The sequence below is a fragment of the Melanotaenia boesemani genome, chromosome 14 (genome assembly GCF_017639745.1).
Source record: "Melanotaenia boesemani isolate fMelBoe1 chromosome 14, fMelBoe1.pri, whole genome shotgun sequence".
NCBI classification, from domain to species: Eukaryota; Metazoa; Chordata; class Actinopteri; order Atheriniformes; family Melanotaeniidae; genus Melanotaenia; species Melanotaenia boesemani.
The window spans coordinates 26,773,250-26,799,403 of record NC_055695.1 but is presented as its reverse complement, the minus strand read 5'-3'; the positions used below and the strand labels follow the sequence as shown (position 1 = coordinate 26,799,403).

The window sequence follows — 26,154 nt, the reverse complement described above, 5'->3', positions numbered from 1 at the left end:
GGAAAGGCTTGACAAGAAGAATATGACATTGAAGTCCATGTCCAGGATCCATCTGTGTGCGGTGGCTCAGCCCAGTCCTTGTGAAGCTCCCCCACATTTATGAACAGCCTTTACCTGATGATCCTCTCCAGGCTGTGGTCATCCCTGCTGGTTGTGTACCTTTTTCTTCCACTCAACTTTTTATTGATGTGCTTTGATGCAGCACTTTGAGAGCATCCAACTTCTTTGGCAATTGCCTCTTGAGGCTTTCCCGCCTTGCAGAGGGTGTCATTGAAGGTTTTCTGCACAACTGTCAAGGCAGCAACCTTCCCCATGATTGTGAATTCTACTGAAATAGACTGAGAGACCATTTAAATGCTCTGGAGTCTTTTGCAGGTGTTTTGGATTAATTAGCTGATTAGAATGTGGCACTTACAGGCTACAACATTGAACCTTTTCACACTGTTCTAATTTTCTGAGATTTCGATTTTTGGGTTTTCATAAGCTGTAAGCCATAATAATCAAAATGATAAATAAATCCTTGAAATATCTCATTTTGCATATAATGAGTCTATATAACATATTAGTTTACCTTTTAAAGTTGAATTACTGAAAAAAATTAAGTTTTGCATAATATTTAAATTTTGTTTAATTTTTTAATAAGGCAGTAATATATCATCATTGAGGTAGATTTAGTTTTTCTTCATTACATCTTTAGTTGAACGCTTCAAATATATAAAGTCCATTCAGGTCTTCATCTATTCAACTCGTGCCGTCTCTGCAGGACAGCTGCATCTGTAAATATTTATATCCAAATAGCACTTTGCGGCAGGTGGAAGCTTTCAAGATGAGCCATGGGCTGAGATTAGCATTCAGGAAGGAGCCAAATAAAATCTCACTTTATCAAGCTGAATAAATTTGCAAATTTATATCCTCAGTTACATGATGCTAATCAAGTCATTTGTAATGAATCTCTTAGGAGATGTGGTTTCTATGGATTGGAAAATATCTGAATAGCTGATATAGTTGGAATTTTCTTCTTATTTTCATTGTTATTTTTAATTTTATTATTGCTGCTTGGGAAATGTCTACAAATAAAACAATCATGCTTACCTGTCTGGGACTGACCACAGGTGCTAAATGAGGCTGGAAGGTGCTGCGACGATCTGTGATGGCATTTCCATGTTTTATTGGCGGTATCTCTTCATCTACAAGATGACAATGTTATGCATACTGAGACATGAATGATTTATAAAAGATGAAGCAGGTGCAGAATAAAATGAGCCTTACCATTTGCCTGATCCATGAAGAGATGTACATTTTCTGTATTCAGTCTGAGAGTCCTGAAATCAGGAACATCCTCATCATCATCCACTTCCTCCTCAGCAGTCACATTCACGTTTTCTGGTTGATCCACTAAAGCAGATCAGAAGAAAGATTATGTTTTACTAGAAGAATGTTTGTTGTTTTTAAATCCCAAAACTAGTGTCGGCAAACATCTTTGCAGAGTGGTTTGATGTCTAGGAGGATTATCAAAGAACAATAAACAGCCAAGTATCTCTGAAAGTGAAATTACAGGGAACAAAACTAACCCAAATGAAAACGCATCTCATAACAGCTGATAATCTATTGCATGTTTATTTATGTGTATATGTCATGTGTAAGAAGTTCAGACACTTTCAAAGCTATAATATCATGCATAAGGTTATAACAAATAAAAGGAATAATCATTTTGTCCTTTAAAGGTCTTAAAATGAGGTAATACACCCACAGCAGAAACACAACAAATGGCAAATTTTCACAAAATTGAAAATGTTTATTTAACTAAAAACTAAGATAAAATCTAGGAGTGGTTAAAGAAAAAACTAAGTAAGCCTCAACAATTAGGTGGCTTACTGATGTGTTTTAATGAATTATGGAAGACCATCTGGCACAGAAAGGAAAGATGCAAACCAACATTATCATAAAAAAAACACAACTTTTGAGGCAATAAAAAAACACACCTCAGCACATGTTAACAAAGGTCAGAGAAAAAGGTTGTACCAGGTTTGCATATTCAATAAGGCAAATAAACTCATTGATGTTTTTCTATTATGACTTGAAAGGAAAAAAATACACACACACACACTCACACACACCACTTTATTATGCCTTGCTAGTACTGGGTTGGACCCTCTTTCCTTCAGAACTACAGTACCAGTCAAAAGTTTGGACACACTTTCCCATCAGACTTATTGGAAAAGTGTGTTCAAACTTTTGCCTGGTAGTGTACCTTAATTCTTGGTGTCATAGATTGAACAAGGTGTTGGAGATTTTTCTCCTCAAATCCAACACAGTAAGACCAATAAAAAATATGATCAAATAAACAAATAAAATAAAGAAAATAAAAGTCTTGTTGAGGCTGAAAGACAAAGAAAAAAGAGTTTTAATACAAGTTTTAAAAGTTGGTACAATGTGGTCATAAAGAGACGGACATGGTCAGCTACAATACTCAGGTAGGCTGTGATGTGAAAGCAATCCCGTGTGGGTACTAAGAGGCCCAAAGTGGCCAAGAAATCATCCCCCACACCATAACACCACCAGCAGCCTGAAGCACTGATGGATCCTCAGATGCAGGATGGACAATGTCTCAGTTTGCTGTTCTTAGCAAACAGAAGTGGAACACGGTGTGGTCTTCTGCTGCTGTCGACCATCTTCTTCAAGGTTAGCTGTGTTGTGTGTTCAGAGATGCTATTCTGTATATCTTGGTTGCAGTGTTGTGCATGATCGAGTTCAAAAGAGTGCGTTCATTGAACGCGTTAGTTTTTCTGTACGTACTTTTCTGTATGTACAAATAAAGAAATTTAACGTGAACTCATTCAGATTCCGTGAGGTCTATGCCTACATTTTCCTGGTGCTGCATGTACTTCACACTACGTTTCCCACAATTCATTGTTCACTCCAGCATTAAAAACTTGTAATGTTTTAAGGAAACGCCTGTGCAGAGAAACTAAAGACGCAGTGTGCACATCAGACGCCTCATCTGCTTATGATTATTTATGGGCATACAGGTGCTCATCATAAAATTAGAATATCATGAAAAAGTTTATTTCAGTAATTCTATTCAAAAGGTGAAACTTGTATAATGTAGACATTCATTCCTCACAAACTGACATATTGTGAAGAGGAAAGTTGTGAAAATTGTGAAAAGTGTGAACATGAAAAGTATGAGCATGTACAGCACTCAATACTTAGTACTTTTGCCTGAATTACTGCAGCAATGCGGCGTGGCATGGAGTCCATCAGTCTGTGGCACTGCTCAGGTGTTATGAGAGCCCAGGTTGCTTTGATAGTGGCCTTCAGCTCTTCTGCACTGTTGGGTCTGGCGTCTCACATCTTCCTCTTCACAATACCCCATAGATTTTCTATGGCGTAAAGGTCAGGCGAGTTTGCTGGCCAATTAAGAACAGGAATACCATGGTCCTTAAACCAGGTACTGGTAGCTTTGGCACTATGTGCAGGAAGCATGAAGTGCTTTAAACCATCCTGGTAGATGGCTGTGTTGACCGTGGACCTAATTAAAAACAGTGGACCAACACCAGCAGATGACATGGCACCACAAACCATCACTGGCTGTGGAAGCTTTGCACTCCACCTCAAGCAACGTGGATTCTGTCTCTCCTCTCTTCCTCCAGACTCTGGGACCTTGATTTCCAAAGGACATGCAAAATTTTCTTTCGTCAGAGAACATAACTTTAGACCACTCAGCAGCAGTCCAGACCTTTTAGTCTTTAGCTCAGGTGAGACGTTTCTGATGATGTCTCTTGTTCAAGAGTGGCTTGACACAAGAAATGCGACAGCTGAAACCCATGTCTTGCATACGTCTGTGCAGGTGGTTCCTGAAGCAATGACTTCAGCTACAGTCCACTCTTTGTGAATCTCTCCCACATTTTTGAAAGGGTTTTGTTTCACAATCCTCTCCAGGGTGCGGTTATCCTTATGCTTGTACACTTGTTTTTCTACAACATCTTTTTCTCCCCACCGCCTCTCTATTAATGTGCTTGGACACAGAGCTCTGTGTACAGCCAGTCTCTTTAGCAATGACCTTTTGTGTCTTGCCCTCCTTGTGCAAGGTGTCAATGGCTGTCTTTTGGACAACTGTCAGGTCAGCAGTCTTCCCCATGACTGTATAGCCAACAGAATTAGACTGAAAGACCATTTAAAGCCTTTGCAGGTGTTTCGAGTTAATTAGCTGATTAGAGTGTGGCACCAGGTGTCTTCAATACTGAACCTTTTCACAAAATTAAAATTTTCTGAGATACTTAATTTGGGGTTTTCATTAGTTGTCAGTTATAATCATCAATATTATAAACATTTGCAATATGTCAGTCTGTGAGGAATGAATGTCTACATTATATTAGTTTCACTTTTTGAATGGAAATACTGAAATAAATCAACTTTTTCATGATATTCTAATTTTATGACGAGCACATGTATTATGTACTGTCTCAAAAAAAAATTTACTAAAATTTATGCCTGCTCTAAAAAAACAAGTCAGAACCTCAGCTTTATTAATTGCTAAAGCATCTGTCCTGTGTGATATGTATTTACAATATGTCTATACTTTGCAGCCTTTAATATTTAGGCAAGAGGTTAAGATGAAAATAGCTGTTTGACCAAAACAAATTACTTTCTGTTCCACTAAAAAAGGCAATTGAGGCAAATAAAACAAAAAATACAACCAATTCTTGTCCTCTGTTCCCACATCTGTTCCACATGCACATCTATTTTGTGTGAGAGGATTTAAGATCTAGTATAATTGATTTAATGGCTATAATTTCTTTTCTTTCTCAAGTCCAGTCTTTCATTCTCACTTCTAACCTAAAAAATTAAATTAACTGAACTTTGTACTAGTTCCAAATTGAAATGGTGAACTATGAACGTGAACTTTTAAGCTGTGGGAACTGAACTTTGAACTAGTTCATGAGAAGCATGAACCTCCACATCACTGCTTGATTGGAACCAGTAGTTATTTGAGTTACTGTTCATCTCCAACCAGTCTGCCCATTCTCTATTGAATTCTGACATCAGCAAGAAATTCTGGTCTAGACAACTGCTCACTGGATATTTTCTCTATTTCAGACCATTCTCTGTAAACCCTTGATATGGTTCTGCATGAAAATCCCAATAAAGCTGCAGTCTCTGAAATAATCAGACCAACAACCATGCCTCATTCAAAGTTGCTTAAATCCCCTTTCTTGCTCATTCTGATGCTCAGTTTGAACTTCAGCAAAGTCGCCTGGACTAGGAATGAATGCCTTAATATTCTTCGCAGGAAGAAATTTTGTATTGTTTTTTAGTTAAATCTGCTAAAGTTTAGATGACTGCAATAAAAACAGGAATCTGCAAAATTGAACTAAAGATTTTCATGCTCACTGTAAAGATGTCTGACAGCTTATTCTATGTAGAATACACTAACAGAACTTTGCAAGCTGTCAGAACCCATCTGTAGTCAGTGAGTTTATATTTAGCTGAACAAATAGTTAATTTTCTGTTGTGTTTTATTTTCTATCTTCTGGGTTCCGTGTGGTCTCTTTCATCAAAATTTCATCATCGCACCCATTATTTCTCCTCATGTCTCAGAGTCTCCTGCTGCCTCTACTCGGTTTTCATTTCCTTTTCTGTGAAATATGCATCTTCAGCCTTATCATCATCTCTCCTTATTCTTTACCATCATGTGCCAATCATTTCAATGAATTAGCAGTCAATTCCACCCCTGGGCTGAAGCACCAGTTATACTTGTTATCACACACACCACAGAAAGAGAACTTATGACACAACAATAGGGAGAATAGTTCATATTTTTCATGCTCATTGCTCAAAAGAGGAAATCTACCTCGTGAGCCCGGTGCTAAATACGTGGAATGGAGTATACATTACCCAGCCACCCACCCAGACAAACCTGATTCATTGTAATACAAAAAGTCTGTAATTGTGGCACCTTTTAGTCTTTTTATCCTCAAAAGATTCAGCTGAAGAGAAAGCTTTATACAGATACCAATCTTAATTTAGTCATTCAGTCACTCAGAGTTAGAGGGATTTCTTTAAAGCCCTTTGTGCTCATCTTTTTATAGCTTCCAACTACACCGAGTAATTTCACTTCTTACAGAGAAGGATCTCTGTGGAATGTAGACAAAACACAGGTTTAGATGACGCCTCATGTGCACCTGTCATTTTAATTTGATCCATTACACTGAACTGATAAAAAAAAGAGGGTTTTTCTCATTGCCAAGCTCTGGATCTTGGCACATTTTTAATCATACTGGAAACCATGGAGCTAACAATTTGCAGAACACAGCTAGAAAACTGCTGTCTGTTTGTCTGATTGTCCAATCACAAATGGTAACTGTTAAGTGAGCTTGGAAAGCAGCAACACTCGTGCCTTGCTACAGAGCTTTTGCAGATTTACTCATTCACACACCCCCTATCGACGGCCAAATCTGCATCCATCCTTTATCGCTCCCCAGCTAGTAAAAGATTGTCTTATCTTGACTCGTCTTATCACTTGCTCTGTCCCTTTCTTTTTTTCTCCTCTCTTCCTCCCAAAATGTCTGTCTTTGCTAAATCAGCCACGGCAGGCATTCAAAATGGCCGGTGTGTTTATATCTGTTTGCCAGCATGTGGTGCGATGCATATTAAAGCGAAATTTTGCTGCAACATCACGCGGCGTCCCAGATGAAAAATTAGCGCAGGACACTGCTGGGCAGTGACAGCTTTAGAAATGTACATAATAAATGTCACTTTGCCATCAAAAGAGTCAGAAAGACGGCTTTTTATGGTCGGAAAATTACGTAATGCATCTTTATAGCCAGTGTGTAAGTACCTTTAACAACTAGATCAATGAGTTGTCAGAAACAGCCTCATTGGATTCCTATTTTTAAATAAAAACATTAATTTCACTCCCGAAACACAACAAGTCCATATGATGCCTACAGCTAATTTCCCTCCTGATCAATCCCGTGCTTCTTTTAAAACAATATGTCAGTAATAAGTTGATATCTAGCTTTAAACACAGGTATGTTTGGAGGTGTGACGAGATTGAGTGACATGCCTGGCAGGTTATAGGAGCAACTGTCGAGCTGTTTGGGGGGGGAAACAGACCGGGAGGTGTGTTCACCAGGTAACTGTGGTGGCATGTGTATTGTTTTGATATAATGACTGTTATTTTGTTGTCATTTGTCTGTAGAACATCCGATACAATTTCCAAAAACAGCTTTGCTGTTGCTGAGCTAGTTTTAAAAGCGAAATCCATGTTGTACGAAAAAAGTCGAGCCATCTGTCATCTCTTTATATAGGCTACTGGCCTGAAAACACTAAACAGGTGATGTAATTTACTGAAACATGCACATATAGATGGAAATTATTGTATATAAGGTCAGGCAGCTTTATTCTTCAACATCGTCTGAGGCCTGACAAGCTTCTTTTAATTTCTTTAGGTAGTCTTCAAGAATAGCTTCTTGACAGCCACCCTTCCATGGAGGCCATTTCTGATGAGAAAAAGGGTTTGATAGAAAAGGTAGATGGATCAGAAGCATCTCTCATGACGTGCGACAGGTCTTTGCTGGATTTTATTCTCGTTTTTTAATGACATCGCTTTCAGACGCTGTTCCTCTGTGGGAGATAATCTTTCAAGCTTCCCACTTCATCTGTTCTTCATGGGTTCTTTGTGACATTTTCCTTTACGTGTCGACACAACACCGGTTCTTCCGTGGGGCTACGACCCTTTTTCATACTTGAAGGATTCATGGGTGATTTCTTTGTCAATGCTCAGGTAGAAAGAATGGATTGTAAATTGGTAAAAAGCAGCCAATTTCCAAAGAAAAGCTTTTTAAGACCGTTGGTAAACAAGGATAATTATTGTTCAAAACCACTTTAAAGGATAACAAGAAAGGCCGGCAGCTTGCAAGCAAAACATAAAGAATGCATATTTTTTAGACTGTCTTTACATGGCACTTTTCTGGTTCTACTTACTATTATCAACCCTTTAAAGCCACCATAACATACATTCATCCAGCACATTGATTTTATTCTTAATGAAACCTCTTCCATTTCCAATAATACATCTGAGGAAATTGTAGGTTCAGTATCTTATCTGAGGACACTTCAACATACAAGCCTGGGCAAAATTCAGCTATTTCTGCACTCAGACATAATTTATTTAATTATGAGTGGCTTTAAGCTCCTGCTTTAACTGCTCAGGAACTTGTACATCAGCACCACTAAGAGCATCCGGTGTGGGAGCATCACTACCTGGACAGAAAACTGCACAAGCCAAGACTTCCTGGCCCATAAAAAAGTGGTTTGTTCAGCTGAACAGATCATCAGAACCACCTGCATGACATTTAAACAAAATGTTGCAGGTTAAGAGCTTGGAAGATCCTCAAACAGCCCAGCCACCCCAGACACACTTTAGATGGAGGAGTTTTCCTTGTTTTTCCACAACAAATAGGAGAAAGCATGTTTCGGAAATGAGTGGTGGTCAAGCTGTCACACTGGAAAAAAGGATGCATCAAGATGCATTAATAATAGTTTTATAATTGTACTGCATCTAAATTGTAGTCTAAACGAATTGTGATGTGCTTAAAGAACCCCACCCCTATTATCTTTATTCTGTACGTTATTTCTACCTTGGTTGCAGGTACAAAAACACTTTTGACTGCAAATTGCACTTCAAAGTAAATTGTATAGTTGTGCAAATGAAGCTTAACTTAAAACCATAACATGATTGGACAAAAGGACCAAGACTGGATTTTAATGCTGCAATCAGAAAACAACTGTCAGCTTCCCTGAACTACCCACCTGTCAGTGCTGACCTGGAGGGGCGGGGCTACGCAAAGAGCCAACTGGTACAAATGAGAGCAATAAAAAATGTGCACAATCACAGTAGTAACAAGCAACTGAGCAGGCTGACGTCTCTCTTGAGTAATTTCAATTCATTATAACAATGAAAGTGTGGCCTCAAGCATGAATTTCATTTTTAACACCTCACCTGTTTCTGAGCTTTGGGATTTCTCAACAAGGAAGTCTCTAATTTTCTCCACCCACAGGTAGAGGATGTTCTCCCCGGCATGCTCCCTGTTGAAATTTTAACATTTTAATGTGATGGCAGCAACTCTAAGACACAGACACTTCACAGCAATTTTGCTCTGCAGAAAGAATAATGTTGCAGAGGCTGATATATATCTACAGCATCTCCTTGTAAAGTCAGAAATTATGAAAAACACTCACACATAGATGTCTTCCAGGCTGTTTGCCAATTTGGCCCTCTCAGAGCCTCGCAACCACGCTGCACTACAAAAGCCGAGAACAAACACATGGTTATTGAGTGGGGAGAGGAGTGGGATTTTGAGTGGGTTCTTTCAAATCAGTAGATCTCCCCTATATTAAATCTGAAAGGAAAACAGACTCACTTGATCTGGTAGATGGGTGGAGCTGCACTTGGATAATCAGGTGGGAGAATTATCTGATTATTGAGGAAAAGATTAAATTAGAAACAAATTGCAAAGAGGGACACTTGTGATTGATATGCAAGATTTTTCTTTCCTTTTTTTCTATTTCCTGCACCTGCAGACATGCTGTCAGTTTTGGCTCCTCAAAGTCGCTGGATATTTTGATGCAAAATATTCTGGACGCTTCATCTATTACACACCATTCATCACCATAGATAGAAGACAAAGCCTCCACCTCTTCAATCTAAATGAGAAGAAATTATAACAAATTAAAAACATGAATCGTGAGAACCTGTTGAACAATCAGCCTCAGTTTGTGCCTGTAATGTCGCTGCAAAGAGATAGGCATCCATTAAAAAACACTAACTAAACTTGGATGGATGGATGGATGGATGGATGGATGGATGGATGGATGGATGGATGGATGGATGGATGGATGGATGGATGGATGGATGATTTGTTGAAAAATACTTCTTATACTGTTGAAAAGCTTATAAATTTCTATTTTAAATGGAGCCATATTTGTAAGGAAAAATCATTTGTGGGATGAGCAGCAGAGTTGTGTTTGTGGGTTGTGCCCATGAAAAACCAAATCTTCTCTGCCAACGTCAAATAGTTTATTCTGATACTGACTCTTGCTTAATGTCATTTGTTGTATTGAATTATTGGGATCAAAACAAATTAGACATAATGTTAATTTAACAATTTATTCATTTAACAAACAACGGCTTCAGTAGCATGTGGAGGAACCAAACACAGCCACTCTTGCCTGGTACCTCCTCCTCGGGTCGGTCACTAGCTTGGGGGGGGGTCTTCTCCTTCCCTTCCTTCAGTGTGTTATGAACTTTTTGTGCATTGTAAAACACTGTTTTCCATTAGTACTTAGGGTGCATTCACACCAGGATAGTCTGCTAGACTCGGTACGACTGGGGACTCAGTTGGGGGGGTTGCAACATTCTATGTAGTCTGCTTCCTGTATTTGGTTCACTTAAAGCGCACGTAGACCTATGTTTGTAGGTGGACCAGAGTTTGCTTCTTTTATCTGCATCAGAGTTTGCGCACTATGTTTGTGGATTCACACCTCCCCAAATGAAGTGAGCTTTCTGAACAAACAAACCAGGATTCGAATCAAAAGGGATGATATGAATGCACCCTTACATACATTAGCACAAACCAGATTTGAGCTAGACTAATGGCTGGTTTAGTTCAACCTTTTAAAAAAAGGATTTAGTTCAACCTTTTAAAAAGAGTTTCTTTGGGATCCAAAAGTCTTTCTTTTCTCAGGAGGTTTCCTAACTGAGCAAAATGACTAAGAAGTAATCTCAGGTCCATATATATTTGGACACAGACACAGGTTTTGTTATTTTAGCTGTTTACCAAAACATATCCAAAATACAGTTATCTAATCAATATGGCCTTAGGGCAAACTCTCAGCTTCCACATCCAAACTGCAGGGAAAATTAAGGGATTACAGCTCTTTAGTTCTCAATAAATGTGAAACAGACCATCCTGAAATCCAACAGACAGACAGTAGAAATGTTAGTAGAAATGTAGCCAAATCAACAGTTTGGTACAATATGAGAGAAAGAGCTTAGGAACTCAAAAAAGTCTGGATGTCCATGGAAAAGTATAAAGGTAGATCTTTGCAGGATCAAACCCCTTGACAACATCCACCCAAGTGAAGAACACTCCTGAAGTTGGTGAACCAGTTTCTAAATCCACCATAAAGAGAAGAATTCATGAGTGCAAACACAGAGGGTTCACCACAAGGAGCAAACCATTAATCAGCTTCTTGAATAAAAAAGTCCAGATTAGACTTTACCAAAAACCATCTAAAGAAGTCAGCTCAGTCCTGAAACAGCATTTGTTGGACAGATTAAACTAAGATCAACCTGCCATTATGGGAAGAATGTCGTATAAAGAAGACTGGGAACAGCTTGTGCTCTAAAGTACAGCATATCTTCTGTAAAACAGAACAGAAAAGGAAGTTAGATGGCATGGACATCCATGGCTTCCAACAGTTCTGGGTCACTGGTGTTCATTGATGATGTGACACCAGAAAGAAGCAGCCAGATGAAATCTGATCAACCATGAATTTCACTTGCTTAAGATAAAACTTAAGGCAGAAAGACCCACAAACAAGCAACAACTAAAGACAGCTGCAGCTGCAGGACGAGCATCAGATCACAAAGGAGGAACCCCAGCGTTTGGTGTATTAAAAATAAACATTTTATTTATGGTAATGTTAATTGTCCAATTACTTTTGAGCCTCTGAAATTAGATTTCACATAAAAATGGTAATAATTCCTAAATGCTTGACAGGATTTATTTTTCAACCCTTTTTAATTAAACCAGAAAGTCTGCACTTCAGTTACATCTCAGTTGTTTCATTTCAATCCCACTGTGGTGGCATGCAGAGCCCAAATCATGAAAATTGTTTTACTGTCCAAATATTTCTGGGCCTAACTGTATGTCAGTGCCAGCCATGAGAAAAGGTGATTAAATTCTTTGAATTATATGTAAAGAAGCTTCAATGCTTCCTTGATTACCTCTTTCAGCCCAAGAAACACAGAATCATGTTACGACAGGAAAAGAGATTATTCTGTCCCACCATCCCTTTCAAAATTATGCCTGATTATTTTATCTAGTCATACAAACTGGAGCTTATGAATATAAAGACGGGGTGGTGTTTGATCAGCCTGTGATAATACAGTCATTTAACTTTGTGATGTTTTCTTTGCAAGATAACCTTGATGAAGAGTCTACAGTGTTATATAATACTAATATGATTAAAATGATGTAGCCTCCGCAAAAACAAATAAATAAGATTACATTAAATGTAGAAGCTAAAGCTCTTTCCTCAAATATTTTTGAATAACTCTATTGTCATAGCTGCAGACACACAGCAGAACTCAGTATAAGTGTGGTCAGATTGTTGTTGTAGTAGTTTGGTTATCTTTTCTTAAGTCCTTAGGAATTTTGCAGACATTTCCCTTTACATCTTAAAAGGTGATGGGGGAAATTTTTTTAATATGAGATATTCAAAGCTGACTTTAAATCTTATTTTTAATGTAAATTTAAATATTTGTTGCCAAAATGTACATGAGATCAATGTCATGCTAACATCAGTGCAGTTAAAGGCACAGGCAACCTAGCATTCCAGCTGTAGTTGTAAGAATTCTTTTTGATCAGACAAAGAGTTTTTAAAGGAGTTGTAATTTTACATTTTTGACGTTTCGACTGAAGCTTCAGTTTTCTTCAGAAAATGTCATTCAATGTGTGTCGTGATGTGTCTTTATCAGCTGATGGTATCCCTGAGATATCCTGTAGGCGTGACCAGCTCAGCAATCTGACAGATTTTTGCCCCCTGGTCACGCCTTCTGCCGCTGGATGATCTTTGCAGGAGAGAGTTCCATGTGTGGGATATCATGAATGCCCCCTCATTACAGTTGATGGTCACCTTGGCTCGCTTCCTGATAGGCTTTCTAACCAAACATAATATATAATATAATGTATATCAACCCATGAGAGAATGAACTAAATGTTCTCACTTGTCATTTTTAACAGCCCCCATAGCATGTGTATGTCAAAGCAATACTACATCAGTTCCTGACTTTAAAACTCCATGCTTCCTACTCATTTTGATGGCACACTGACATTAATTATGCACATTCCTGGGTCTGTCATTTCCCTGTAGCGTTCCAGGTCTAAAAATATGCACTTCAATACTTTTTTTCCAATCGGTCACGTGACAGCTGAATTTTGCTTTACGTTGCCATGGCATTCACCAGAATCTGATATCAACACAATGGCCGCTTTGAACATGCATCATTGCCGATTCAGCAAAGAAATGTAGGTGGACATTATCAGAGGAGACGAAGAAAAGAGGTAAAGTGAAAGCAAGAGTCAACATTGGACTGACTTTTACTGGCTGGAAAGAGCTCAGAGAAGAGATGGGATGCAAGACAGATGCTAAACTGGCCATCATTAAGAGGCGTCAAAGTCTGAAAATTTCAGTTCAGTAGTACCTCTAACCCAGTGGTTCCCAAACTGGGCGGCCAGACGCCCAGGGGGGGCCCAGGGTTATGACTTGGTGGGGGGGACAGCAAAGCTAAATAAAACTTAATAGTTTTTGCACTGCTACCAAAACATGGACAAATTTGTGAAAGTGTCATTGGCTAAATGATGATCAATCAACAACGAAAATTTCAACTACTGAAAAAAGGACATAAATATGGTAGGACATTTATTCCCCTAGGCTTGACCAGGTAATGGTCAAGTAATGGTAATTTTCAATGCTGGGTAATGAAGAGAGACCACAGAGTGTGTTTTATGTTTCAAGTATGAGTATGAAGCCAAACAAGTTACGCCACTTGGGGACTTCTCATCCTGAACACAAAGAAAAGCCTGTTTATTGTTTTAGAAACAAACTACTCAACTGGATTTTTTTTTTTTTTTTTTTTTTTTTTTTGGTTTGTTTGTTGTTTTTTAAGCAGCATTCGTCTCATTGAAAGCTCAATTCACCTGAAGTAGTTTATAGTTTCCTGGTTTTAAAAATCTCACACTATAGCAGAAGGAATTGATAATTCCTTCTGCCACTGACATAGTTTTAAGTAGCAGCCAATAAACTAAAGACTATTTCGTGGCACATTTCTTTGTACGTTTGTAAGCATCACGGTGCATGTGGTTGTGGGGGGACTTGACATTATAGAAAAGGGGGCCATGCAGAAAAAGTTTGTGAACCATTGCTCCAATCTAAACCAACAGGTAACTAGCTTGATATTTATGTTCTCTTTTAACTCTGGAAGAAAATGCATTTCTTCGAATACTTAAGTCCTGTTTTCACAGTTTTAACAGACTTATATTTGTGATGTGGTTAACTCGGGTCCATTATTTCCCTTTTTATGTTGTGTTGGTAGCACATTATAATGTGGTAATCTATGTCTTCTGTGTACCTGGTGAGCTTTATTATAAGTAAATCCTGATACCGTGGGAGCAACATGCAATGTGTTTCTGCTCCTCCGTGCGCTTAACACCAGCAGACCAGCAGCTATTTTCGCTTGCACACTTTCTCCAGACCAATTTTAAAAAGTTCTACCAACAGAGACTGAGCACATGTCTGTCAAGTTTTCTTTGGTTTATGTGAGAGGATGTCAGAGCAAGAACTTTACGCTTACTTGAGCCTGAAGATCTCCTTCATTCTCCGGATTTATTAAACCCGCCATTTATTCATGTTTTAAAGTGTCAGCTACTCAAAATAAGGCACAAAAGTAATTGCCCTGCTGCAGTATAAGTGAAACCCACTTGTCACGCTGCTTCCAGGGCAAAGCGGATCTTTTGCGCATGCGTGTTTTGTTTTCCGGGTTCTACGGTAAACATTTAAACACTGTCAAAGCAAAAGTCGAGACAAAATTAACTGAAGCTTGTATTGATTAAAATAGTTAATAAATGCATCTATGTATTTAATAACTTTGTATAAGTCACATACCAATATATTCCTTTATGTTTGTGCGTTTGAATAACCATTATTTCTTTCTTCTTCTATATTATTTTTTAGTTTGGGCTGCTCGAAGAATTTCGCTCGGCGACTTCCGCTTAGCGCAGATCAGCTGATCTAAGTGTAAACAGTCCGCAGCGACAGAAGTGTGTGAGGTGAAGACTTTGTCTGGCATGTACTTCGCCGTGGCTCAGATTTCAGAGTCGGGTGAAAACGACAATGGGAAGTGTGGTGTGTGTGTGTCAGTGACAGCGTGATGTGTGGGTCAGCGTGCGTTGCGTTTGTTTGCGCTGTTGTAAAAAAGCAGCAGGAAGCGGCTTAAAACATCACATGCAGCTCCACGGAGGGGCCTGAGCGAGAGCTGCCCTGACTGAACACTGGATTTTACCCCACGGGACTGGAAAACAGTAAGTGTCTCTACTGTTCTCATAGGTGAGGCTGTTTCATCTGGACAGACCTGTCTCAGACATCCACACCACAAAATTCTTGTTTGGTGTCTAACAAAAATAGAGCAAATACACTGAGATTTTATCTTTTAAATGCAACGAAAAAAAAGAAACTAATGTAACTATTATTTAACCTGCACCAGAGTGTAAGCAGCCTCTCTCTACTCTTGAGTTGACCAGTAATCCACTCAGCCAAAAGGGTCACAAGATGAACGCGAGGGGTTATCAGATGGTTTGGGGGGAAGGAAACTACACAGAGTCCTGCTCCACAAATGTATTTTCAGTTTTCTAAGTTGTCAGCAGTCATTGATTCATCCTTAAATTGTCATTAATTGGAACCATCTGAGAAGTTAAGGGGGAGCTTTACAGAGCTGCAAACAGCATATGCACACTTAAAGGGGCTCTACACTGGTCAGTGCTGTGCTCTAAGGACTTGTGAACTTTATAAGCCTACTTTTTTTCCTGAGATCTACCATAAGCCTATTAGCTCTAATTGATAAAGCTGTCTTGTAATAGATACATTTATTCGTCATAATTTACACTTCACTATGTTAAAGTCAAATATAAATCTAAATAAAATATTCTTAAAATGATACTGGAGTAAATAATCTTCATTTTGACTGCCAGTCTTTATCATTGAGTGGAACAGAAATAAGAATAATGTAATGTTTTAATATATTCATTAACTGTGGCAACAATCTAAAATTAAACAAATGTGCGATTCATGTCCCTAAAGCAAGGGATGACATAGTTTATACAACCATAAATCTTAAAGTAAATAATCATTTTATATATTAAAGTTAATAAACAAAATTTAAACATTTTTTTTAAAAGTTGTTTATATAACAAATTATAACCATGTCACAAAAATTTAAGATGTTCTTTTTACGTTGTATAATACATTAATCATAAATGAGAAATGTTGAGACCATATTAGAACCTCCATCTATGAATGGGAAATATGATAATGTAGAACTCTCATGTCATGTGATGTGTCATGTCATGTCATGTCATGTCAAGGTGCTTTACTGTCACTGCTGCACAAAGCAGCGACTCAGACGGAAATCGATATTATAGTTGGAAGGAAACAGATATTGTCACATGCTCTTCAATCCCAGATAAACCTGTTTCAGTGGTTCTCCAGCCTTTCCTCTATGCATCATTCACACAGTCAACAATCAAGGTTCTGAAAGGTCCTGAAGAGGTACCAGTGCATTGTCACTACAGCACACCCTAACAGAGATTAAGTACTACCATTAAAAACTGGTATATTTTGTGTTGCTTTGTCTGCATCTTTGAAAGAATAGTTCTACACCTGCAGGGACAAGACTGTACCTTGTAAGAGCCAATTGTGTGTGAACTTAAGGATATACATGTATAAGAATCCTTTATTTTACACACTGAAACCATTTATTTATAGCCCCGTCTATGTTATAAACCCACTTCATCCTGTGCAGTGTCACAGGGAGCTGCAGCCTATCCCAGCTGTCATCCTGTGAGAGACGGCATACACGCTGGATGAGTCATTAGTCCATCACAGGGCGGACACTGAAGCAAACAACCAGACACACTCACACTCTGTCAATTTAGATTCACTAGTGAATCTAGCATGCATGTTTTTTGGACTGTGCCCAAAAACGGACATGCTAAGTCTGCCAAGATTCAACCTGGGGGGGTTGAAACCGGTGGGTCTGCATCTTGCAGTCACATGACACACCATATCATTGCCTTGTGAGCTTTTTTTTTTCCTGTTTATGCATGCCATTGTGAAAAAACTGTGTGTGCATGTTTTCAGTCTGATTAAAGGGGAAGACTCATTGCCTTCCCGTAAGGCTGGTCTGGTGACTGACGGCTTTTTGAAATGATTTGGATTTCCTTCTTCTCCTCTGTAACTGTGGCTTTTCTTCACATGTTTTAATGGTCGAAAGATCAGGCCTTTCCATGCAGTGTAAACATTTTAAGAAGGGTAATCAGATGATTTATCAGATGATTGGTGAAAGTGGTGACAGCTTTTAAGCATGATGTGATGCTAGTGTCTTTTTTTTTTTTTTTTTGCTTGCATTTGGAGGCTGGATTGTAATATACATAAATTTCCACTAGATGTTTAGTTTCCATTGGTAGTTCTTCTTTGAAACCAGTGGTTCCTAAACCTTTTGAGCCACGTTGGGTGTCTGCGACCCCTTCTCATGACAACTAAGTGGTTAATTGTGTGATAAATCAGGTGGGTCATCCAGGATAAATTTAAATTAATTTTTGTTGGGTTATGTTAACAGCTGTGACAAAGCACCCATATGCTGAAAATCAGCTTCTCTCGCAGAGATAATGCCAAATTCAGATTTTTAATAGTGCACGAGTAATAACTTTGTTGTTTATGAATTAATCCATTAAAAATTAACCCATCAATTTCAGACATTAATCTTTTTACATTTATGAGTTAATTTTGAAAATACTAATAAAATCCCACATTTTTTGATAAATACATATATATATATATATATATATATATATATATATATATATATATATATATATATATATATATTTTTTTTTTTTTTTTTTTTTTTTTTTTTTTTTGTTGTTGTTGTTTTTTTATATATATAATCTGGCGACCCCCTGAAATTATCTTGGGACCCCCAGTTATTGGAAGACTGCTTTAAACATTTGTTTGATTACAGTTGGTTTGCTGTACAGGGGTCCATGGAGGAGCTGGAACCAGAGGAGCAGTTCCTGCAATACGCCCGGAACGGAGATGTTCCCGGTCTGCAGAGACTCCTCATGTCCAAGATTAGAGAGGAGGTGCAGCTCAACATCAACTGCAAAGGTATGTGATAAGACATGAGTGTTGCATCAGTTACAGTGCCTCGGTATACTGCAGCCTATTACGTGATGTTTTGTCAGGTAAAAGTAAGTCTAACCTGGGATGGACGCCTCTTCACTTGGCCTGTTATTTTGGCCACAAAGATGTAGTGGAAGAACTGCTCAAGGTAATGTTTATTTTCTTACAAAAGGTGGAATTCTTTAGTTGTATCATAGGTAACATGTGGTGTCACACCATGTAGGCAGGGGCGAACGTGAACTTGCCCAATAATATTGGAGATACGCCGCTGCACAAAGCTGCCTTCACAGGAAGAAAGGTAAAAAATTTTGTACTTGTGTCAGAAATGGCCATTCTGATTTTCTGTTTCCTTTTACTCTTTGCATATGTTTGTTGACTGTAAAATTTGTGCATGCAAGTTCATTCATATATTCAATCAGTCAAACAATCACTCACGTATTGAGCAGGAGGTTGTCATGCTGCTGCTGCACTATGATGCATGTGCTACTGTCATCAATGGGACAGCTCAGATTCCCAAAGATGTCACTCAGAATACAGAGATCAGAAGCATGTTGGAAGGTGAGGGAGACATATTGTCATCTAAGAGTTACAATTGAAATATGTTTTTTGTCAGTTCTCATGTTGACTGTTTTAATGTTCATTCATGCAAGATTGCAATGTCGTGCATGTGTTTTTCTCCTGTGAATCCTACTATGTGGCGGACGCCAGCGGCTGAGAGAACAGAGGAGAGGAAACTGGAGGAGAAACTTTTAGAAGCTGCACGTGAAGGAGACCTTTTAACACTAACTAAGCTGGTTAGTGTCAGATCTTGATAAATATTGCAATACCTGCTAAGATGTGTAGCAAAAGTCTTGAGTTTTACATTTTTTGTAGGGAAATTTTGCTTAACTCTTGTGTTTTCCTCAAATTTACTACTCTGGGCACCTTTGTGGCAAGAATGTACATGAACAAAACAACTACTATAAAAATTACCATACATCAATATTTTCTCTTTTTTTCATAAATCATTTAAAGGTAGGTAGGGGAGACCAGGTATGGTTGTAACTTGGGGAGAGTTGTAACGCCACCTTTTCCACATGCATTGAAGTTACTTCAAATGTTTACATAAAAACACAGTTGTAAATGGACGGTGGCTGCCAGTGGCCAAAATCCTTCCAGACATGAAAATGTTTTCATCTGTTTTCACTGTGTGATAAAACTGTGTACATGTTCCATGTGCTTTTTTAAGCCGTTACTTATCCAAAACGGTTCTGATCTAACATCTATAAAAATGGTGCTATGTTTGTGGACCCACAGCAAGAAGATTGAAACCAAGTTAATTCTGAGAGAATAAAGAAATTAAAAGTTATTTTAGTAAGGTGATTAGATAAAAATAGAAACACAGTTTTTAATAATACAGTATACTACATTTTTCTGTTACACTGTACCTGTAAATGACTTAAAACTTAAAAAATTTGTACTCAAAACTACAAATTACTCAACCACTTCCAGGATTTTAACCCTTTAAATCCCAGTTTAATTATTTGAATTATTTTATTATCTATTTAAAAAATGTAAATGCACGACTCCAAGATGATTATTTTCCATATGATAAATAGTAGGTGGGTGAGGCTTTGGGGGTAATCAGTCTTGGATATGCCTAAGATTAGCAGCAAAATGGATTTTATTGCATTGAATCTTTTTATGAAGTGTCAGATACTCCCTGGTAGCAGCTGCTCAATCCGTTGAGCTAAACGCCGCCGCATGTACAGAGGCTACTGCTTCTCGGAGCAGCCGGCCCAGGTTGGAGTCCCGGCCTGGGACCCTTTGCTGCATGTCATTCCCTGCCCTCTCTGACCACCTTTCCTGTCAAGCAACTGTTGAATAAAAGCAACTAGGGCCCAAAAAAAAAAATTGTTAAAACAAAAAAATTAAAAACATAACAGAGTCTGGGTGACACCATAAAACAGGCAGTTACAGTAATCTTTACTTGAAGACTGCAGTAACTGCCTTCAGGTCATTGGTGGAAAGAACTTTATTTTAGTATTTACTATGTATAAAATATTTAGTCTTGGGGGCTACACGGTGGTGTGGTGGTTCGATCCTCAGGTGGGGAGTTTCAAACAGGTTCCACCAATGCATGTTCTTCCATTGGTGACTCTAAATTCTCCTGTGGAGTGAGCATGAGTGGTTGTTTGTGTCTCTGCGTTGGCCCTGCAATGGACGGGCGACCTGTTCAGGGTGTACCCTGGCTCTCGCCTGTTAATTGCTGGGATAGGCTTCAGCTTCTCCTCAACCCTGAATTGGATTGAGTGGTATAAAAAATGGATGGATATTTAGTCTTGGGTATTTTCTGTAATAAAAGGTGAATAATTCAGATAAAGAAACTGACATTTAAAGGGTTAAAAATCCTGAAAATGAGTAATTGGTTGTTTAGAGGGAGTCCTAAATTGTTCAAGTTATTTATGGGCGGAAAAAGAGAAAAAAATATTAAATAGCTGGTTTTTGCACACAAAGGTGTCCAGAGGGAACAAAAAAATAATGTCACAAGCTGTTACACAGCCCAAATGATAACCAAATAATAAAAACAAAAAGTTAAGAATAAATTTACAGTTAGTTGACAGCGTGATGCAAAGAGGACAGGTTACTCTCCAAAATATGTAAAGAATGTTGAGTTTTTACCAAGAAGAATTTACATGTTAGTGGTTTAACTCATATTTTTTTATGCAGCAACAGAAATGTTGCTGTGATTTCCACAGCTGATGTAAATCTGTTGTTAATACGGTGGCTCCTGAGGGCCCAAACATCAAAGCTACTCTCTTTCACAGTGGTTGATATGCTGCTCATATTAGCTTTATTTGACACCCACATGCTGCAACAAGGACACTTATGCTATAATCAGCTTGAATAACCAATGAGGCTTGTTTCCCCAGTATGCCACATTATCTTCCACCAGTGATAAAATCCTTAAACTGTTTATATTTGTTAGGTTAAAAGTTTTAGCTTTGTTTAATATTAGCTTACATAATTTTTTACAGACTGATGAAAACTTGTTTCTGCCTCTAAAATACTCTTTGCATCTCTAATTATGTTACTGAGCTGAAGCCAGTTCCAACAGAAATGTGTTTATTTACTGAACTCCACACTTATTTCAAGTCTTTATTAAAACTATTTACATGAAATAAAAAAGAAGCAAATATTTTACATGATATACACATCCCTGCATTCAGCTGAAAATTAATGGTGTGTGCTGGTGTGGATTCTCAGTGATCCAGGTTAGGAAGATGTTTAACCTTTCATCTGAAAGGTTTCTTCAGTTGTAGCTTATTGGTGTGGAGTTTCTGCTTATATGTTCCTGAAAGACCATTCACATTTGGAGGGTTTAAGGTCTCATTTGTGTAACCTACTTATTTGACCAGCCATTTAAATCATTATCGCCTGTAAGTTCTTTACCTGCCTGACCAAAAATGATTTGGTCACATACTTCAGGTGTGATTGGATATGAAACGGTGGAAAATAGTCAGAGCTGCATTATAGGTGGTGGGAAGGTGATACCTGATGCCACCTCCTGTGTTCAGTTGAATATGTTTGCCTTCCTTGACTCCTCTCTCAAACTGTCTTATCAGTGCAGAGTTCCTCAAAAGAGAGTCATTTATCTTTAAGACGTAGGTGGACTGCTGAGTCTTGGCCTGAAGAGCTGACTCTCCTCTATTGTGCCATGCGTTTATAAATTCTAAGCGTTGTGTTTCCCATATGAAGATCTGTCCCCTCCTTACTGACCTGCATATGCGATGCCACCCAGATTTTCTTTGAGCATTTTGTCCTTTGTATGCACCAGCTTTTGTCTAAAGGGCTGGGTTTAGGGATGACGTGTTTTGGGGCAGATCCTTCTAAGTTTCTCAGACACTCCTGGTGAGGTTCCTGGTAAAAGTCTACTTGTGATAATGGTATCATAATAACATATGATCTGAAAATTCCCCACCAACTTGTTAGAACTCAGGATAAAAGGTGAAACATCTTCAAGAGTTGCACAAGTGTCAAGGAAGTGGTAGCTTACCATGTTCAATCTCTTGATCAGTATGTGGGAAAGTAAAACAACAAGCATAATCTGTTTACTGATTAATAAAAAAAACTGCAGGTCACACAGGCCCAGAGATCACATCTGTTTCTGTTCTGTGTGCGTTGCTGTAGCTCAGCAGGAAGAAGCCTCCAGATATCAACTGCACAGATCTGCTGGGTAACACTCCGCTGCATTGTGCTGCCTATCGAGGCCAGAGGCAGTGCGCCCTGAAGCTGCTCAAAAGTGGAGCCAACCCCAATTCAAAGAACAAAAATGGTGAGGGGCATCCACCAAAGCAGGCAGCCACGAATGAATGGTTATATTCAATACTGGTTTTTTGTTTGTTTTGTGGGTTTGTAGCTATTCAGCTATGGCTGGACCCTATGATAAGTCATGTCTGTTAAGCCAAAGCTTTAAATTTATTAAAATGAATCACAAAACCACAATGTCACTCACACTCTGATTCTGAAAAAAATAGAACACTACATCATAGGACATCTTTCCCAATTTTTCCTCATATCCAAAAATGTTAATTCATGTTGTCAGTGACAGTTTCATTTCACGAGGTATGTCTCAGGCCTTTCGCTGTGACAAAAATAGCAACTGCTTTGGCATGCAGTTTCATTTCTCCAGGAAAGCTTGAAACTGTAATTATTTTTCCCAACACCAGTCGGTTTCTGTCATTCAAGCTGAATCATCAATGCAAATAATGTTACAGCTGTGAATCCATTAGAGGCTGATATGATACACTGATTTTTATAACTGCTTTCACTAATAGTTCCATCAGGGAGTATTTCCCACCCTCCATTTGGATCTGCTCTGTTGTGTTAAAGCTGCACTTGACTTGTGTGTCTGTAACTCACAGGCCAGACAGTGTTTGACCTAGCCAATGATACAGCAATGAAGCAGTTTCTGGAAGGCAACCTTCATCGAGTAAGTGTTCAACAAATGGTCGGCTTCCTTAGGTTATTTTGATTTGTTCTTTGATTTGTTTTGTTCTTTTTTTTTTTCTCTTACCTTTCTCATCTCTCTACCCTGCAGGGTTTGACCCGTCGTGTCAAGAAGTATGAAGGGCTCCTTTGGAAGGTAGAATCTGGGGATGTTTTCTTTATTTGTGTTTAGACCTGTTTGCAATGTATAACCACAGTAAAAACTTAAAGCGTCCTTGCATTATCTAGGACAGCTTTTTGTTCCAGTGAACATAAATACAATTATAGTGATAATATTGCATGGACAAATGGATATGGTTAAAAATTTGGTCCTCAGTTCTGATTAAAGAACATGCCGGGTTGCATGTTTAAAATTACTTCTTGTTTTTTTCCCATGACTTAATTCTGCATGCTTGTGCTATTTTTAGCTCGTATAGCATGTGGATTAACGTCACCTGAGCCAGCAGGAAGCATGCCCATCAGACACGATGTCTGGCTGAGCGAGCAGATTTCCCGTTAGCGACATAAAAGAAAGAAATCAATTTGCTTTCTGCCATTTAATTGATTTGTTAGAAATACTCAGTAGGTATGAGTAAAAAAGATTACTTTGCAGTGTTTGTTATGCCAATAATCTTCCCTTGTTCATTGATTGCTTATGGAGGAAATGCAACAGGTGATGAATGTATATTCCAAATCATAAAAAGTTTTAAAGTTTTCCATAATGCAACAAAAACAAGAACAAGAAATGCCAGAAAAACTGGTTGTTTTACAATAAGCAAATAAACTGAAGAGATTCAGGAAGTCTGGGGAAACAGCTGTTGGATGTGGATGACTTTCCACAAGTCCTCAGGTGGCACTGCATGAGAAAAACTGCATACTACTGTGACAGTATATACAAACTATTGTGACTGGAAGCCATATATGAAGTCTGTAGAAACAAACACCTCACAAGCTCATCTCATATGGACAGAAAGACAAAAACAAGTTTCAGCTGCTTTTAGTAATAAAGGATTGTTGGGTCCTACGTGACAAAAATAAGAAAAAAACATCAGGGCTTGAGTGGCCTGTCTGCTGTCTAGATCCTCTTATTAAAAATGTATTACACATCATAAAGAAAGAAATCTGAAAACAATAACCATGGGCTTTGCAGCTGTTTTAATCTTTTATTCAGCAAGAATGGACACAGATTCCTCTAGAAAACAAAAACTGCAGTACACATCCAAAATTCCCAATTAATTTAAAACTAATGAAGGGTGGTCTAACTCACTGATTATTAACATATCTCCCAACTTTTTGAGTGTGTGGTCGCCACCGAATTCTACATTTTTCTTTGGTATTTTCTGAATATAATTTGCCAACAGACATTGACAATAATTTCCTTTGTAGTTATATTTAAATCCACCAATTCAGTGGCTTATTCCCTCTTATTCCAGTTTAGGGTTGTGGGGGGGCTGGAGCCTATCTTAGCTACTATACGGCAAGAGGCAGGGTAAACCCTGGACCGGTCACCAGAACAATGCAGGGGCAAGCAACTATTCACCCTCACACTTACTCCTTGGGAGAGTTTGAAATGAATGCATGTTTTTGGACTGTGGGAGGAAGCCGGAGTACCCGGCCTGGGGAGAACATGTAAACTCCACACAGAAAGGCCCCAGCCGAGGTTCAAACCAGGGACCTTTTTGCTGCGAGATTTATATTGAGCCAGTTGCAATATATCAAATTGTCACAAAATCCAGTGTTGTTCCTGGGGTCCAGGACTAAACCTCTTTCTTTGTCTGCTTCCATCTACTTGTACTTCAAAACAAAACACATCACTCCTTTTTAGTTTTAGGCCTTTATGGTCTGTCTCTTTAGCAACGTACTCTCTACCACATTTACAGCTAGCTATGAATCTGTTGTTGGCTGCCAAGCAGCTTGGGTATAAAGCTTTTTTGAGTTTTCCTCTTAAAAAAGGACAGAAAACTAAATTAATAAGCTCAAAGATTCTAAAATGCTCTGTAAAGCTAAAGGAAACTGCAGAGCCACATAATAACTCTCTGAGGGATCATTACTAATAGCAAACCAGAACACATAACGAGTAGATGTGTCACAATCAAATATTTACTAAAGCATTTTTTATTTGTTTATCATTGCACAGGGTGGCATGTCTTTTACAGTCAGTACAACCCTGTTTTGTTGCATCAATAACATCATATATGGTTCTCAAAATACGTCCAGATGTAATTATCTCCACGTTGTTTATGAGGGTGCTATTTAACAGTCAATGACGGCAACTTCTGATTTTTGTACAAAAAAAACGTTACAAAACAGAGTTTGTGTTCAGTAGCCGGCACTAATAAGTTAGAAAATCAAACCCAGAAGCTGCTGCTATGTGGTTTGTGTTTTTTTGCATGTAAATGTCTGTTTAGCTTTTGCAGCATGTTTTTCAATGAAGCATGAAATACTACCTCTTGTGTTAGTCATGTGTTAGAAATGACTGTAAATCTGACTGCTAATTCATCTCTTATGTCCCACCTTACAGAGTTCTAGATTTTTTGGCTGGCGCTCCTACTGGGTCGTCCTTCAGGACGGAGTCTTATCCTGGTACTCCAAACAGTAGGTGCACCTCTCACCTCTCACCTTGGCTGCATGCCTTGAATCAGGCATGTGAAAAGATCTCAGGCACCAGATAGAGAGGCCTTGGAGGTGATAGATAAATGTGTTAAAAATAGAAATAGAATGTATGCTGTACTGATAATCTTTCATCTTTCATATCCATAAGAAAAGAACTCTCCTTCTCTGTCATAAAGGTCAGATGCCACTGCCAATGTGAGAAGACAAGGCTGTAAGTCCCTCACAAATGCTCACTGCTTGGTAAGCCAGCTTTTAAGAATTCTACTTTCTTTTTAGACTGTGTTGAATCTGCCTTTGTGTGTGAATTTAGCACAAGGGAGTATCTAT

General features: G+C 38.4%; 2 protein-coding genes across 4 annotated transcripts in view; one reads left to right on the top strand and one right to left on the bottom strand.

Annotated features, from left to right (window-relative positions):
* impact (impact RWD domain protein) overlaps positions 1 to 14,790 on the bottom strand; it is a 29,631-nt gene extending 14,841 nt beyond the window's left edge. The window contains exons 1-7 of the mRNA XM_042007440.1: positions 14,645 to 14,790; positions 9,583 to 9,711; positions 9,429 to 9,481; positions 9,247 to 9,309; positions 9,008 to 9,093; positions 1,270 to 1,395; positions 1,093 to 1,187 (exon numbers count right to left, since the gene is read on the bottom strand). Coding sequence (XP_041863374.1) covers positions 1,093 to 1,187; positions 1,270 to 1,395; positions 9,008 to 9,093; positions 9,247 to 9,309; positions 9,429 to 9,481; positions 9,583 to 9,711; positions 14,645 to 14,692 — 600 coding nt within the window. The 5' untranslated portion in view covers positions 14,693 to 14,790. The remainder of the gene's footprint in view (positions 1 to 1,092; positions 1,188 to 1,269; positions 1,396 to 9,007; positions 9,094 to 9,246; positions 9,310 to 9,428; positions 9,482 to 9,582; positions 9,712 to 14,644) is intronic.
* A 288-nt stretch (positions 14,791 to 15,078) lies between these two features.
* Positions 15,079 to 26,154, top strand: part of osbpl1a (oxysterol binding protein-like 1A) — a 29,411-nt gene continuing 18,335 nt past the window's right edge. For 2 of the 3 annotated variants that reach the window (XM_042005899.1, XM_042005898.1), the window contains exons 1-11: positions 15,079 to 15,371; positions 18,102 to 18,231; positions 18,309 to 18,394; positions 18,470 to 18,544; positions 18,693 to 18,804; positions 18,955 to 19,040; positions 22,417 to 22,561; positions 23,151 to 23,218; positions 23,327 to 23,371; positions 25,736 to 25,809; positions 26,004 to 26,067. In XM_042005899.1, the coding sequence (XP_041861833.1) occupies positions 18,108 to 18,231; positions 18,309 to 18,394; positions 18,470 to 18,544; positions 18,693 to 18,804; positions 18,955 to 19,040; positions 22,417 to 22,561; positions 23,151 to 23,218; positions 23,327 to 23,371; positions 25,736 to 25,809; positions 26,004 to 26,067 (879 nt within the window). In that variant the 5' untranslated portion in view covers positions 15,079 to 15,371; positions 18,102 to 18,107. Of the gene's footprint in view, positions 15,372 to 18,101; positions 18,232 to 18,308; positions 18,395 to 18,469; positions 18,545 to 18,692; positions 18,805 to 18,954; positions 19,041 to 22,416; positions 22,562 to 23,150; positions 23,219 to 23,326; positions 23,372 to 25,735; positions 25,810 to 26,003; positions 26,068 to 26,154 lie in introns of those variants that run through there. The other variant, XM_042005900.1, reaches the window with a different exon arrangement.